The 17,785-nt window shown below is 34.7% G+C and overlaps 1 protein-coding gene across 1 annotated transcript; it reads left to right on the forward strand.

The window, feature by feature from the left end:
* The first annotated feature begins 3,652 nt into the window (after positions 1-3,652).
* On the forward strand, positions 3,653-6,559 carry LOC127118637 (glutamyl-tRNA reductase 1, chloroplastic). The gene is made up of 3 exons (XM_051048868.1): positions 3,653-4,097; positions 4,172-4,413; positions 5,187-6,559. Exons 1-3 carry the CDS (start codon positions 3,854-3,856, stop codon positions 6,318-6,320), a joined length of 1,620 nt encoding a protein of 539 aa, XP_050904825.1. The 5' UTR covers positions 3,653-3,853; the 3' UTR covers positions 6,321-6,559.
* The last annotated feature ends 11,226 nt before the right edge of the window (positions 6,560-17,785 follow it).

The raw sequence follows: 17,785 nt of genomic DNA on the forward strand, positions 1-17,785 counted from the left end.
CAACACTCATTTACTACCAAGAACTATGTAGTTTTGAGTTCCCCATTGCACTTGAGGATATGTAGGAGCGAGATTCAACGTCTCGTCAAGCACTATAACAAAAAATCCAAAAACATCTTTTGTCTTTCCAGAACTACGTCACTTTGAATTCCTCATCGTACTTGCGGATACATAGGAGCAAGACTCACAATCTTGTCAAACACCCTAATAAAAACCTTTTTACGGCCTCTTTTAATTTCCTTTCTAATCTTTTGATCACTCGAAGAAAGCAAACAACCAAAGCTAATATTCAACCACAAATCTAACTAGACGGTTCCCGTTGAGTATAACGGATGTGACATGTGCTAATACCTTCCCATTGCATAATCGACTCTCAAACCTGAATTTGGTTGCGACGACCATTTTATTTTTCTTTTAAGGGTTTTATCGATATTTTCCCTTTTCTGCCTTGGGATAAATAAAGTTTGGTGGTGACTCGGTTCAATCATCCACGAGCGTGCGATATGCTCGTAGGTCATATTTTTTCATGATGCGACAACTGAAGATTCTGCTGGGGATAATTGCTCCTGCAAGAGAGAGTCAAGCCTAATTTAGTTTGATTTTCGATGAATGTTAACATTTTTTACTTTCTTTCTTCCGCTTTCTTGTCTTTATCTTATTGTGTTATTATTGTTATCTGCCATTTGTTCCCATGATACTATAACGGAAGTTCTGATTGCTTGATGCACTTTGTGAGATAGGCTCTACACCCAAGTCTCGAGAAGAAATTAAGATAGGTCGTGGTTGCGTAGTCTTGGCCTACCATATGTACTTGTCTTGTTAGGGTAACATGAGAGCCACACTTAGAATAGATCCTCTTGAGGATATTGTTGTCCGACAAGTAATTTTTCGATGGCGGCAATATTTTCCTGTTGGGTCCGTGACTTTAAGAACCTTTTAGAACCTGATAAATCGTGGTTGCATAGTGTTGGCCTACTGGACATACTTGTCTAATTGGGGTTACACGAGAACCACACCCCTATGAGGACCTCTTAAGGGTATTTTTGTATAGCAAGTAATTTTTTTGATAGGGCCGTATTCTAAAAAAAATGACCTATGACTCCGGATACCTTTTAAACCACAAATCCATCTCGATCACTATGTGGAAAGCAATGAGAATCACTCTGAATACGTGTATCTGACTTGATTTAGAACCTGGATCCACAAACCCGACATACATGCATTGCATTTTCCTTGCATATCAAAAAAACAAAAATTCATGCATTCACAATTCATCAGCATGAACGCATATCATCTTCCAAAATAAAAACTCATTCTAGCCTTTGTCCAAAACCAACCGCTGGTTTCCCGTCACTCATATCAGACTAGAAGTAACTCTCAAAGGATTATGGACTCGTTGGAGCAAACCCAAGTTGCATTAAGAGAAGATGTTGACTTGATGAAAAACAAGCTAGACCAACTCGTGGACGCCATGTCACCTTTGTCACAGAGAGAGGACGACAACATTCAATGGACTTCGGTTACTGAGAATGTCATTATACCTCAAGTAAATTGTCTTGCTCAACCTCAACCTGTACAAGTCCAGTTGAGAATCCTGCTATGCAAGAGAACACACTGTCTATGATGGGAATACCTCACCTCATGATGCTATTAAGTATCATAGGATTGCAATCCCCATGCCAAATCCCCAAGAGGTAAGCCCAATGGTGAATACTGAACGACCACGGGATGTTGAGATTGCTTAAATATATCGTGTGTTGGAAGAGAAACTTAGAGTCATAGAGATGCATGATGCTTATGGGCTCGGCGCTTTTGACCCGTGCTTAGTGTGAGATGTGATAAACCCTAAACCCTAAACGTGTAAGTGATAAAGACTTAAAAACTGTGAACCATTTTTTATCTTTAGAAAAAAAGCAGCACTTGGTAAAATATTCCACCACGGCCACATAACTTTAAACACACAATCCTTTAATACAAGAAATTTCACTAATACTATGCAACAATCCTTCATCTGATCATCGAGCAATGCTAGATATGCAAGAGGCACACCATTATTCGAAGTAGGCCACACAAGATAAAGAGACAATATCGTCATCAAACTTCAATAGGGCAAGACGCTCGCCTACTTGCTACCACATAATGACCCTCATTCAAAAGGCAATAGGACAAACTACAATCTGACCTCACTGGCCCTGAACTTGAGGGCTACTATTTTGTTCTAGGACAAAGGCCTAACCAATTTTACTCAAATACCATGCATTGAGAAATAGTAGACTTGCTAAACACACTGTCAACTCTATCCAACGATCCTAGAAGATATCCCTAAAATTTGACACCATATGAATGATCCAATGACCTATGATCCATGTAATTATCACACCCTAGTATCATGTTAGATCGAGGCCAACCAAGCATCCAAAGACCGTCAAACCATACACGAAATATAAAGAAACGTCATTCCACTAATGTCAAACTATTAACTTCAGTCCATTGGAGCAGGCATCCAAGAAGTAAGTTTTAATATCATAGAATCTTGAGATATACATGTTGTAAAAGTACACCTGACTAGAGATGACAGAACCTTGGAAGTCATCAAATCATACTTCCAAGGATCTTATGACATTTATCCTCCGAGATATTTGTAACCAATAGAATGTTCTAGTTCCTTGAAAATCCTAAAATTTCAGTACAAAATATGGTTTGCACATTAGTATCAATAACACATAATTCTAATTTAAAATCACACGCTTTCAAATGTCACTGACTTTGACATCAAAGTGTATATATGTACACCTCCATTTTAGATAGAAGTTAATTTACTTTTTTAAATAAAAGCCAAATTTATTTAATCCATATGGTAGTTAGCCCACTTTATTACAATAAAAGTTACGGCTAAGAAATATCCTGAAATCTGACAAATATTTCACTGTCAGTAGAGCTGTCAAAATGGGTTACCCAGCCTTAAACGGGTTGGCCCTAGCAGGCCTCAGACTTTTTAGGGTTGTGCCAAAAAAACATTGTTGTAATATGGACTCGACAATTACTACTTGAGTCCGGTCCTATATGAGCTTCGAGCTACCAGACCATAAACAGACTTTTTTTTAATAAAAAATTAAAATTAAAGTTTTATAAATTTATTATAAATAAAATTAAAAATTACATTATTTTAAACATAATTCATTTTTAAGTACTCTATCATCTTTATAAATACTTTAATATATTTTTAAATACAACACATATATAAATTGTATAAAATAATACTCGAATATTTAAATAAAAGAACTAATATAATACGAAAAAAAAATATTGATTATATTAATGTATAAAATTTAATAAATAAATATTAAATAGAATAAAAATAAAAGTTAATAAGATGAAAAAAAAATATGTTATTTTGAAATAAAACATCATAAATATTAATATATTTTTTTAATTTTTAATTATGCTGATCTACCTGAGTATTCATGGTCCATACTGTCTTTACTAATGAATAAGAGATTTTTACAGAGTTAAAATAGTTTTAAAAAATATAGACTCAATCCTATGTTTTTTTAGACTTAGACGGGTCTATATTAAATTACCTTAAAATAGTTTCAAAGTAAAAAGAAAGAGGGGTCTTAAAATAATTGAAGAAGCAAAATAAGAGAGGTGTAAGATAGGAAGATTGAAAAGAAAGGAGTGTGGATAAAACGTGTACTCACCACCCAATCACAACACAAAGAAATCACACCCTTTCAAATCCTTCCACATCCTTAATTTCCAACATCATCATTCATTTCCACAAACACCAACACAAATTAACAATAGTACTAACAACCTTATTATTCTCTAACACTAACTAACAATAACAACAATGGCAGTTTCAACTAGTTTTTTCTCTAGTGCAAAATCAGAACCTTTCTTCCTTAAACATTGTTCTTCTTCTCCCTCTCCTTCCTCGTTCTCTTATCTTACAACTCATTTATCATTTTACGGTAGAAACAGAAAGAGCCTTGTTCAGAGTCAGAAAGGTTCAATTATTCGCTGTGACGCTTCTTCTTCTTCTGATGCTAACTCTGTCTCTGCTCTACAACAGCTTAAAACTTCTGCTGCTGATAGTAAGTTCTCTCTTTCAACATTTTTTCAGTGATGAAATTGAGTTTGACTTTATGATGAATTTGAATTTGAACAGGATATACGAAGGAAAAGAGCAGCATTGTGGTGATTGGGTTGAGTGTGCATACTACACCGGTGGAACTGCGTGAGAAACTTGCTATACCAGAAGCTGAATGGCCAAGAGCCATTGGTGAGCTTTGTGGTTTGAATCATATTGAAGAAGCCGCTGTTCTTAGCACATGTAACAGAATGGAGATTTATGTTGTTGCACTTTCTCAGCATCGTGGCGTCAAAGAAGTCACTGAATGGATGTCATATGTAGGTTCATCATCACTTGTTTATCTATATACACATGTGAAAATAAAATGTTGATAGATTGGACATATTTGATAGCGTGCAAGACGGGCCGCACGGGCTCGTGGCCCAAAACTTTTTTTACGATAAAACCATAGTTAAATAGGTCTCATAAATTATTGTGATTATTTGTTTTGCCATAGTTAAACTTAAAGATACGTTTGGATAAACTTATTTGAGTTTATCTATTTATTTGATAGACTATTTGGGTGAGTGTAAGAAAATTGTTAAGAGTGACACGTCTGATGATGTATGGCTTTAACATGTGGGGCAATCCTCACCCCAAAACCGGTTTCGTAAGGATGAATCAGCCAAACCGCATTTCTTCATATGGTATTAAGAGTCTGGTTTAAGATCCAATGAGCTATATATTATCGGGTTTCTGCTATATATCTGGCCATCTATCATTTATTTCTACGTTTCAGATGTCGAATTCTGAGTGTGAAGGGATGTGTTAAGAGTCACACATTGGATAATGTCTAATTCTGAGTGTGAAGGTATGTGTTAAGAGTCACACATTGGAAAATATATAGCCTAAACATGTACTTATAAATGAGGCAATTCTCACCCTACAAATCGGTTTTCGGAAGATGAGTCAGGCTGAACGACATTTCTTAACAAAAAAAAATATTTAGCATATACATAAGGACTTGTGTGATAAGCACTTAATTAAGTTGTTTTTATTTTCTAGTGCATTGAAACATATTGGATAATCTTGTTATGTTCTTGTTTTGCAGACAAGTGGGATACCTGCATCAGAGCTTTCACAGTATCTATTTCTGCTATACAACAAAGATGCAACCCAACATCTTTTTGAAGTATCAGCAGGACTTGATTCTCTTGTAATGGGAGAAGGTCAGATCCTTGCACAAGTCAAGCAAGTTGTGAAAGCAGGACAAGGAGTTAATGGATTTGGAAGAAACATCAGTGGATTATTCAAGCACGCAATCACCGTCGGCAAAAGGGTCCGAACGGAAACCAACATTGCGGCCGGAGCAGTTTCTGTGAGCTCGGCTGCGGTCGAGTTGGCACTGATGAAGTTGCCTGATCAAGCCTCACATGGAAATGCAAGAATGCTAGTTATTGGAGCAGGCAAAATGGGGAAGCTTGTGATCAAGCATTTGGTTGCAAAAGGGTGTAAGAAGATGGTAGTTGTTAATCGAACCGAAGAGAGAGTCGCGGCTATCCGCGACGAAATAAATGATGTTGAAATAATCTACAAACCGCTCTCGGAAATGCTCGAATGCGTCGGTGAAGCGGACGTAGTTTTCACTAGCACAGCATCAGAGAATCCTTTGATTTTAAAACAACATGTTAAAGAACTTCCTTTCGCAAGCGAAGAAGCCGGACGAAAACGCCTCTTCGTCGATATTTCTGTTCCGAGGAACGTAGGTTCGTGCGTCGACGATCTCGAATCAGTCAAGGTTTACAATGTCGACGACCTTAAAGAGGTAGTGGCAGCTAACAAAGAAGACAGACAAAGAAAAGCAATGGAAGCACAAGTGATCATCAGCGAAGAATCGGGCCAATTCGAAGCATGGAGAGACTCATTAGAAACTGTTCCTACCATTAAGAAATTAAGAGGCTATGCTGAAAGATTAAGAGTTGGTGAGGTTGAGAAATGTTTAGGTAAAATGAGTGATGATAATATAAATAAGAAGACACAAAAAGCAGTGGATGATCTAAGTAAAGGTATAGTGAACAAAATGCTTCATGGTCCAATGCAACATTTAAGATGTGATGGGAGTGATAGTAGGACTTTGAGTGAAACACTTGAGAATATGCATGCTTTGAATAGAATGTTTAGTCTTGAAACTGAGGTTTCTGTTTTGGAGCAGAAGATTAGAGCTAAAGTAGAGCAAAAACCATAGTAGGATTAATATGAGACCATTGTTGTTGATTGAACTCATTTGTTTAGGATTGAGAATCATGTGATTTTGAGTTGCATGATTGAAACAAAAGCTCCTTTATTGTTTTTGTTGTTGTTATGTATTTAGATTATGCCATGTTGAATGTGTAGTATATGTATTGTACAAAATAGAGGAGGTGTGAGTAGCTATGTATTTATTACATCATAAATAATATATGCCTGTGAGTTGTTCCACTTTAATTATAAAAAGGCTGAGCAAAAGAAATCATATGTAGCTGCTAATATGAAAACAAGGGGAAGGTGACATTGAAAACTCAGCAAAAGAAAAGGATGTTGGCACCAGTACTAATACATCACCTCCTCATGGAAATGACCACACATAAGAAATGAAGCAAACATTGAGAATCTTCAAATTCAGATGAGGACTTAATAGTGAAATATCTGTAAAAAGATTGGAGTTTTAACGGATGAGAAAATTGGTTGGAGTTAGATTTTATCATCTTATATTTATGTGGTATGGTGATTACTAATATGCATTTCTAAATAAAAATTAATATTACCACTTCTCAATTTATGTTTGTTGTATATCTCTAAATCAACATTGTAAATCGTATTATCTAATAGACGGTTTTTCGACCTATTAACCAATATGATAACATTAAGGTTCGATAGTATTTGTCGAGGCTAAATCTAAATCTATCTCTAGAGTTTAGCATCTATATATACGAAAATCTTGATCTAATGATGAAAAGTATTTATCAATATCATTTCAAAATCATGAAAATGTGTTCTAATTAGCTACTCTAAAACAAGCATTAAGTATGAAGAAGATCATCAATATTAAAGCATTATTAGATTTACATAAAACGTCATTGATCAAAATCGATACATGAATATTCGAACTACATCTAAACCTAACAAAAGAAAAATTAGTTACTCTTACTCATAGTATATGTACAATGAAGACCTTGAAGAAATAAGTTGAATATCATTTGCATCGATTTCTGGGACATCGATTCTCTCTCTCTCTCTCTCTCTCTCTCTCTCTCTCTCTCTCTCTCTCTCTCTCTCTCTCTCTCTCTCTCTCTCTGGACAATTCATTGCTCAAAGAATCGATAGGATCGAGGGGTTTATTGCTAAACACGAAGGCTTGGAGTAGGTTAGTGATATTGGAAGATTCAAGAAGTTTCAATCGAGTAAAGATTATGCAGAAGAGTTTGGCATTACACCGTATACATTTCAAGATCTTGATAAGAGGTTTTATAATTCTCAGCATTATTGTGGATTGATGATTGTATAAACTCTTGCAAATATTTTTCAAATAAAAAGGAACAATGCAGGTTCCAATGGGAAACTACTGAAGAGTGTACGTAAGCAAATCCAGGACGAATGTCGAAGTACTATAAATTCCTGTGTCATCTCTCTCCTTACTCTTACATTTAATTTTCATAGGATTTCCATGCTTAGGAATTCTAATTTTAGCATAGTTTATCGTTTATTCAATTGGTAGCGATTTATTGTGTAAGCTTAGGTTTTGTTAGAATTAGTGCCTATTCTAGTTGGGTTGGTGATTAAAAATCTAAGAAACAATTGAGGTTAGAATTCATTGTCATTAAATTATTGTATAATCACATCTTGTAAAATATACAATTGAATAAATCAAATACCTTTGTGTATCATCATCAAATCATATGTGGTGTTTGTGAATAGATTTAGTGTTAATGTGATCAAGCTTCGAAAAGTATAATTTTCATATTTTTGCTTCAAACGTTTCGCACGCTATTTTGAAAAATCTCTAATATTCACTTTTTGAAAAAGCGGTTGAATTTTTCAATAAGGGTCTATTCACCCCCTCTATACACCATTTTTCTACTTCTATATTCTCACCCAACAATTGACATCAAGAGCTGGTCTTTTGATTGTGTCTAATCGATATCCAAAAGTTGTGAATCTGGCGGACGATGACAATCCTAAGGGAGCATATAATAGAGCAACTATTTTCAAAGGCAGAAATTATACTTATTGGAAGCGAACATGTATGTACACTTGTTATTTGTTGACAAAAACCTATGGTGTGCCATCACCGAAGGACCATTTATCCCTACGGGTGATAGTGGTGTTGTTAAACATCCTAAGGATTGGACAGATGATGGGACCAAAAAGGCTTCATATAATTTGAAAGTGAGGAACATATTTATCTCTGTTTTAAGCGCGAAAGTATTCTACTCAATTTCATATCTTACGAGTGCTAAAGGTATGTGATACGCTCTCCAAACTCTCTTTGAAGGAACATATGACGTTAGAGATTCTAAAACTAATATGTTTACATAGGAGTTTGAACTATTTTGTATGGAACCCGGAGAATCAGTGGATTCCACGCAAACTAGATTCCTCCATTTAACCAACAAATTATACAACTTGGGCAAAACCTTTTGTAACAAAGATTGTACTAAAAAAATTTGAGATCTATGTGCAGCGAGTGGCAAACAAAGGTTAATGTTATTAAAGAATCAAATGATCTTAATACTTTGGATATTACAAAACTGTTTGGAAAGTTCGCCGAGTATGAGAATGAAATGAAATGACTCACCGATAGCGAAGTAAAGTCGAAAAATAAAGAGAAGGGAACGAACAAAAATAAGATCTTTCTTTGAAAGCTTCATCATCTAAAGGGGATATTTCAAAGGAAGAAAGTGACAACTCTGACAAAGAATCTTCTAAAAAGGAAGATATATGTTTATTCGTCAGACGCTGTAATAGATGTCTAAAGAGAAATAAGCTCAAGAATAGCGACATATAACTAGTGAATTTCATATATACTCACACACCTAAGAAAGAACACAAGAAAATGATGATGATATTACATGTTACGAGTGTGGAAAATCGGTACATTTTAGAACCACTTGTCTAAGTCTCGCCAAACATCATAAAAAGAAAGATAAGGAATTCTACAAGACGAAAGGAAAAAGCTCCATAGGTCTTAGAGCCTATATCACATGGGAAAAGGAGGATGAGATGTAATCCTCTGATTCTCGTTCAAGTTCGGATGATGAGTGTGCCAACCTGTATTTGATGGCACGTAAGAAAGGTGAAACTTGAAAGGTATATATTTTTTATTCTGATAATGAATATTCTTATAGTGAATTGTCTAAAGCATTCAGTGATACGTATGTTGATTCCATAAATGATTTTAAGATGATTTCTCTCCAAAAATAAATGATATTAAAACTTGAAGAAGAGATAAATAATCTTAATCGTGCTTTGGAAACTCTTAAGGAAGCACATACATCTCTAGTTGATGAGCGTTATAATATTTCAGATACTTTAGTTAAGAAGACGGAAATAGTGGAATGTGTTGAGTGTCCAATTTTAAAACTTTAAATCAAAACTCTTAAAGGACAACTAACACATGCTACTTCACTATCTTGTACTTGTTCTAACTCTTCGAGTGAAAGAGGGAAGGTTCTTAATTTTAAAAAAAACCATGTCACTAAAAGAAATAGAGTAAGTATTTCATATAAAGTTATTTTTCATTATTATGGTAATAAGAGTCACATTAGGCCTCTTTGACATGTTAGGAACGTTTAATTTCCCAATGATAAAATGACATGGATTCCTAAGAGTACCTTAACTAACCTCTAAGGACCCAACTAAAATTGGTTACCTAGTTCTATATATTGTTGTTTTGTGCAGGAGTGTCTAGGAATCTTTATGGATTCTCAAGACAAGTGACGGAAGATGTATCAAATCATATTTTTTTTATTGTATTGTATTCTTTTTTATGTATTAGTGTTCTATCTTTGTATTCAAAATGAGATTTTTATAGTTGTATATTCTTCTTAGCTATTTAGCTCATATCTTCATCTACAATTATTTGTTTGTGGTTGGTTATTTGGTTTTTAGACGCATTTTGATTCATCTCTTCAGATGTTGTCAAAGAGGGAGAAATTATAATATGAGTCTATTTTTTTTGCGTTTTATTTTGTGGCTTGTGTGCAATGTTTTAGGGGGGGGGGGCATAAGCATTTTTCGTGTTTCAGTAAAAGTCGACTCAATTCCAAGTGAAAGCTTGTCAATCATTAAAAGGGGGAGAATGTAGTTGCATGTCCCTAATATACTTAGGGGCAACACCCCAATACGATTATTTTGTTGCTTGTCTTGTCACTTTCATTTTGATTTACTTTCAATTATCGAGTCCCCTTCATGACTGCACCTCTTTGGATCAAGTTTTGAAAAGATTCATTTTTATCATGCATAAACCATTGGTTAGGTTTAAACTTGATCATGATGCTTTTAATAATTTTCATGAGTTAGTGGAATAAGAGCCATATATGTTATTCATTTTAGGTGGAAAGAAAAATCTCAAAGTCTTTTGAAAGTTATAAAAAATGGGATTTTTGGTGTTTGATTCGAATCACTTTAGGAAAACCAAATTTTTTCAAACAATTTGATTCGAATCAATTTTTACAAATGATTTGAATCAGCCAACTCTAGGTCACCTCTGCTAGAATTGATTCGAATCAAACTTTATACCTGATTCAAATCAGATAATTTTTACACATTTTTCAGTTGGCTCAGCTTGATTGATTTAAATCAGATTTAACATGTGATTCAAACCACAGGGTCTTCGATTCGAATCACACTTTGCTCTTGATTCGAATCTACTGAAAATGGGTCAAACTCTATTTTTCATTCCATTTCACTTTTTCAGTTGATTCAAATCATGAAATTCTCTTGATTCGAATCTAATTAAATTTTCAACCATATTTTTTTGCTAAATCTCAAGCATATATAAAACCTCTTTTTCATCAGTTCTCGTGTAAAGAATCAACAAATTCATATTCATTTTTGTGTGATTCTTTGAAAAATCAATACCCTCTGTTTTTGAAAGTTCAAGTTCTTGCAATGAAATTCTTACATATTCAACTTCTATTTGATTCCAGATCTTGATAATAAGAGAATTGTAATTGATTGAAGGAGACTCACTCTTGAAATTAACTATTCTTGAAGATTTGGTTGAGATTTTCAGGTAGTTTTCAAGATTGGGGTTGTCGTCATTGGTGCTGACAAATTCCAGTGAAAAGAATGAGGGTCTTCTCTCCAGATTTCCTTGGTAGTGACTGTGTGGAAGGCTATAGATAAGGAGGATTTATTCTAAAATCTTTGGTAATTCATCGCTCAAGGAATCAGTAAGATCAAGGGGTTGATTGCTACACACGAAGGCCTCGAGCAGATAGGTGATATTGGAAAATTCAAGAAGCATCAATTGAATAAAGATTATGCTATAGAGTTTGCCATTACACTATACAAGTTAAGATACTGATAGGAGATTTTATAATTCTCAACATTATTGTGGATTGGTGATTGTATGAACTCTTGCAAATATTTGTCAAATTAAAAGAAACAATTCAGGTTCCGATGAGAAACCAATGAAGAGTGCATGTAGGCAAAGCGAGGACAGACACTGAAGTACTATAAATTCTTGTGGCATCTCTCTCCTTACTCATGCATTTAATTTTTATAGGATATGCATGGTTAAGTATTCCAATTCTAGCGTAGTTTATCGTTTATTTAATTGGTAGTGATTTATTGCGTAAGCTTAGGTTTTGTTAGAATTGGTGTTTGATCCAGCTGCATTGGTGATTAAAAATATAAGAAACGGTTGAAGTTAGAATTCATTGTCATTGAATCATTGTATAATCACATCTTATGAGATATACAATTGAATCAATTGAATACCTTTGTGTATCATCATCAAACCATCTATTGTGTTTGTGAATCAATTTAGTGTTAACATGATCAAGCTTTGAAAAGTATAATTTTCATATTTTCACTTCAAACATTTCGCACACACTTTTGAAAAATCTCGGATATTTAGTTTTTGAAAATACGGTTGAATTTTTTAATAAGGGTATATTCACCCTCCCTCTCTAGAGCGTTTTTATAATTCAATATTCCCACCCAACAACTTTTCCTCCTAGTGAGCCTTCTCCTTAACAAAAGCAGAAACAACCTTATACCGCTCCTTTGCATCTTTAAGTTCATTTTCCAGCTCAGTCATGTGAGCTTCTAAGGAAGAATGAGAGCCATATATTGTCATAGCCTCTTGCAAAGAGGTAGAGACATTAACTTCTTCCACAATGCAAGAAGCTCCTTCTGAATATTAACTCATTGCAAATCTATAGCTTCAGCCTTTCCTTTCCAAGTATCTGTTTCCTTGAAGGGACTACTCGGGGAAAAGACATCACCCCATCCAACATAAATGAGAGAAAAGATATAAGTATCCTTGAACATGTTATGAGAAAGCTCATAAGCCATTTCCATTTCATTCTCTTTAGAAAGGTTTTGAACGAAGGATAAATCTGACGCTAAGATAATAACGACAGCCTCTTCAAGAGTGTGTGGAAGTTGTAGCGGTAAATTCATGATCATCAAGCCATGGATAAGCAAGACATCATATAACAAGAGTCGCCGCCGCGCTTTTATTGTTTCCAAGGGAAAAGGGAAAAGTACGAACAAAATCCAAAAATAAGAAGTTTTCAAATCAAAACTAATAAAATGTCAGATATTACAGGTAATGGGGTTGGTTACACAGAGGGAAGGTATTAGCACCCAAAGTGTCTTAGGTACTCCTAGGGAGCCCTTTTTTGTGTGCATATGTATTTTGTATAAATTAATGTATACAAACAAATGGAATGAGGGAATGAGAAAAGAATTCATTAATTATATTTTTGTGTTTGACAAGACCTTCGGACTCGTGCCTACGTACCAACATAAAAATGAGGGATCAAAACCTCGTAGTTCGTGATATAAATTTCAAAGTGGATGCATTGCTTTTAATAAAAAAATTAAGTTTGAAAGGCACAAAGGGCCTAGAAAATGGTTTGAATGAGTTAGTTCTTTTTGGCTTTTGAAAATTTTAAGTCAAGTATAGTTAAGTTTATTTACAAGTTTGATTTAAGAAAAGAAGTTCGAAAATGCAATGGCGTAAGACCAAAGTTTCTAATATGCAAAGGGTCTAAGTTTAGAAAATAACAAGTTCAAACAAAGAAATTTTTAAAAGGAGAGAGAGATTTTGAAATTAAAGAGATGGGGAGGAGATGAAGAGACTAATCCTAAACACAAATTTAAAAGTTAAGAGTTGAAAAGATCTGACCAATGGGCTGCAATCCAATAGACAAGAATGTCATATAGAAACCCCAAATTCCCTTGGATATTAGAATCAAGCAACAAACAATGCATACAATATTATCTTGAAGAGCAAGGCATCAAATAAAGATAGCCTCATCCAAGCTTTAGCCAATCCATGATCTCCTTCAAATTTGCTCATGTAACAGATGAATTCCACAAGTTACAGGTTCAAAATAACAGCTACACAATGATCATGTTGTAGATGAACTCAAAGGGCTCTTCAATGATGTATCAGATGAAGTTTCAAATTTCAAGCACTTGGTTACATGAAAGTTGGCATTGGCCAAGTCCTTTTGCATAGGGATGTTGTCTAAATTCTAAGTCCAATTGTCCAAGATCAAACGAACAGTCCACACAATAGTTTTTTAGGGTTTTTGTTTCTTATTATGTACATTAATGGTCAAAGACCACACAAACAAACAAAATATTCATAAACAAGATATATCACACAATATGGTCTAAGTGGACAAAGTGAAAAGGCATTAATATAAACAATTAGAATGATATGAATAATGGCCAATGAATAGAGCTTAAAAATTAAAGTGCATTAAAAGTAAATGGCTTGAAATTAAATGTTAGTTGTTAATGAGTTAGAAGTTAGTATTGTTTTTGCTTTTGCTTTTCATTTTAAGTCATTCTTTGGAGAGCACTCAACCCACTAAATCACAAGCATGGATCCTTGAACCAAGACATCTTCCAAAGGAAGGAAAAAAGGCCAAGTTTCCACATAATACCATGAAAGATGAGAGACTTACAATCTCACTAACTAGAATGCTATGCCTGTTTGTGTCAAAAATTTAGCGCTATGTTAAGCAATCGTAATTGGACTTATGTAGAAGTCACAACTATCTGAGGTCGCGCAATAGAACTTTGGTGTTAATGTATGTTAGACACATAGTATAATGGACTATGCTCATGAAACATACCACACACAAAAAGAAGGGGAGTTGAATGAATATGGAGAGGAATGGATCAAAACTCAAATTGGTTAAAGGAGGACTTTTACCAAATTAAGATCATTCATTCATTTTGGGAGATGGAATATACATTCCATCAATCCCCTAAATCCAATGATCTTAACCTAGCAAAGTCAAATCAACCTTGACCAAGGCCCAACAAGATAAGTCAAACTTATACAAACCATCAAAATAGCTCAACACAATTATTTGACATTTATTCAATTTAAAATACTAAAAATAAAGCATTAAATTAAATATGGTTTGTCAAATTCCTAAAACCTCATCAAAACACCAAAGAAATGGCCATGAGATTTATCATAGGTCAAACAAGGTCAAAGGTCCTTGGAGAAAAAATTTCAAAATTTTTAAAGACTTAAAAGTATTTTTAAACAATTAAAAATATTCACAAAATCAATTAAATCATGAAAAATATTAATAGTGATCCAAAAAATAATTTTAATTCAAAATATGAAAGAGGAATTTATTTAAATTTTTTTGGTGAAACTCTCATATTTTTTGGGTCAATATTAAAATTAATATGAATTAATGAAAATCAAATGAAATAAAATGAAAATCAGATAATCAAAAAAACGTGGACCACTTGATCTCCCTCGTTAATTGAGGTGGCAGATCAAGTGGATGGAAACGCGCGTTCCATGGTGGAACTCAGTCAGCGCGCCACACACGTGGTAATCACAACCAACGCCCAAGATTAAAACATTTTAAATGAGATCAATGGCTCAGAACCTGTCCAATACACCACCGGCACTGGACCTTCGGTCACCTTCTCAGGCGAGGTCCATCGGACTGGTTCACTCATCACCATCAAGAAAATAAACAAAAAGGACATGATCTGAAAGAAAAAATGGCATAGGGCACGAATCTGACCTCAATTTTAACTAACTCCACACATATAGAAAGATATGAGGAGTTGAATTTTGAGGTGTGTCAACTGAGTTGCTTTAATTTGACCTTAAAACAACTCAATCTTCTTGCCTACATTGGTAGGACTTCAGACAACCAAAGATCCAATAGAATTGATGAGAATTGAGTGAGAATCGAAGAGAAGAAGTTTTCTGAAATTTACCTTCAATGCTGTGCAAAAATTGATCTTGCTTGCTTTAAACTTGATCTGATCACACTTGAGAAGCTTGCAGAAGAGGTTTGGCAATGGTACAAAGCTTTGGATCCTAGAGTTTTTGAATCTCCAAACAGTGAGATTCAAACTCAATTTTCAAGTTGAAAATTCTCAGGTTTTCCTTTGAATGGCGAGGGTTTCAATTGAGGGGAAAAGCTGGCGCGCAAGGTGTGTTTGAAATGAGCTCCAAGGCATTGTATTTATAGAATTTCAGAGTGATATTTGCACACTTAAAAAATTGCTAAATTTGGACATGGTGATGCACAAGCTTGCATGGGCGTGTACAGGCCCATGAAGCAATCCAATTTGATCCATGTACAACTGCTCTGAAGTTCAAATGAGGCTTGAATGGAAAGGCAAAGTGAAATGGAGTTTTGGACATTTGATTTTCTCCAATGATACAGACCTGTTAAGACCATGCACAGGCCTAGCAAACCTCATCCAAAATGAATGAAATAGAATTCTTTGGAAATCTTAGATTAAGGGGAACAAATTTGATGTTGGACACTTTTCCAATTGGAACTTGGATCATGGTGAATTTAGAGGTGGAATTTTGGAAATTTCAACATGTTGAAATTTTTTCTAAGTGTTAAGTCATATATCTCAATATTCCACCTTACTTAACTTTTTATGTGAGCTCCAAATGAGAAAAGTGTCTTCGTAAATGTTGTAGATATTTCAAAGACCTTCAAAATTGTCACCAATTTCATGTCATTTAGATTTAGAATGATAGAGTTATGCATTTTTGAAGTTGAGGAAAATCACTTGTTCAATGGTATAGAGCAAAACTGACCTATAATGTATCCTCATATCAGATGCTCATAAAAGTTGAATTAGCTCTCAATCCAAACAGAAAGGTTGAAGTATACATCTTGAATTTGATTGTGCAACTTGGAAATATTTCATCTCATAAAAATTGAGCAAGTTATGGCCTTGGGAAGTTGACTTTCAAATTAGGGTTTAGACAAAATGACCTATAATGTTTCAACATAGAAAATGATTTTCCAAGAAAAAATAGCTCTAGGTATCAACATGAAAGTTGTTTGTAATGTAATTTAGAGTAATGTTTCTTTTGGAATCATTTTTGTATGGTGAAAATTGTAGGATATAGGGTCTAGGGAGACCCAGTTTTGATTAGATGAATCCATTTGGCCAACCACCATCAACCAACTTGCTAACCTTCAATTCTTTTGACTTTCTAGGCTAAAAGTAGATCATATATGCACAAGATGATGAATTTTGAAGTGTCCCTTGGGAAATTTGAACAATTGGTGAGATAGCTTGTTGGAGAAGTTACTTAAGATACCCAGTCAAACTAGGGTTTCCAAGGCAAATCACCTCCAAATTCTTAAAGAATGCTTGATCAATATAACATATAGAGATAATTGGGACTCATATATGATGCTTTGAGACCTTGTGGGCCAATCTTTGATTGTGCTCTTAGCCATGAGGGTCTTAAACCCTAGGTGTGAACTTGCTAGATCAATGGTGATCATGCCCTACCTACAAAAGAGTTACTCAAATGCAAAGACATATTTTTGGTATTTTGGTTAGTAAAATGATGATATATAAGTATGATACAATCACATAGTGCTTGGTGATCTCTCTCAAAGCAAACCCAATGAAAGAGGGGTAAGGAGGATACCAAGGTATGATCCCAATGCCAATGCATATGATGAAATTGCATGAGGGATCTTAGGGTCAAAATTGGGGTCTTACAACTGCCCCTATTTAAGAACGTTCTAACTGAGGAGATGAAGGTTAAAATCTTCGCATTGACTTAGTAGAATGGGCTTAAATACAACATAGAAACAAATGTTGGTCCCTAAGAGACCTCATGATGCATATGGTATGAATGTCGAAGCAAATTCTCTGTGGGGAAATGTTGCCACAAAGGAAAAGAAATCAGAGAGACCGAATTCCGCAGGAGCATAATGCATTCCATAAGGAAAACTCGCTGGGGAGACAGAGACCCTAGGGGAAAAAAGGGGTTATGCGTAGGCTAGGCTACGACTTGAAAACTGCTGGAGGAATTCCATAAACAATGGAAAGACTCAGTCGGGGAAAAAACGTCTGTCGGGGAAACAAGTAGATCAGGATAAAACTGACATACTCGAATCATGCAGGAAAAACAATTTCACTAAGGAAATGCGCGCTCAACTCAACTGGGGAAGAATT

Source organism: Lathyrus oleraceus, chromosome 2 (assembly GCF_024323335.1).
Source record: "Lathyrus oleraceus cultivar Zhongwan6 chromosome 2, CAAS_Psat_ZW6_1.0, whole genome shotgun sequence".
Taxonomy (NCBI): Eukaryota; Viridiplantae; Streptophyta; class Magnoliopsida; order Fabales; family Fabaceae; genus Lathyrus; species Lathyrus oleraceus.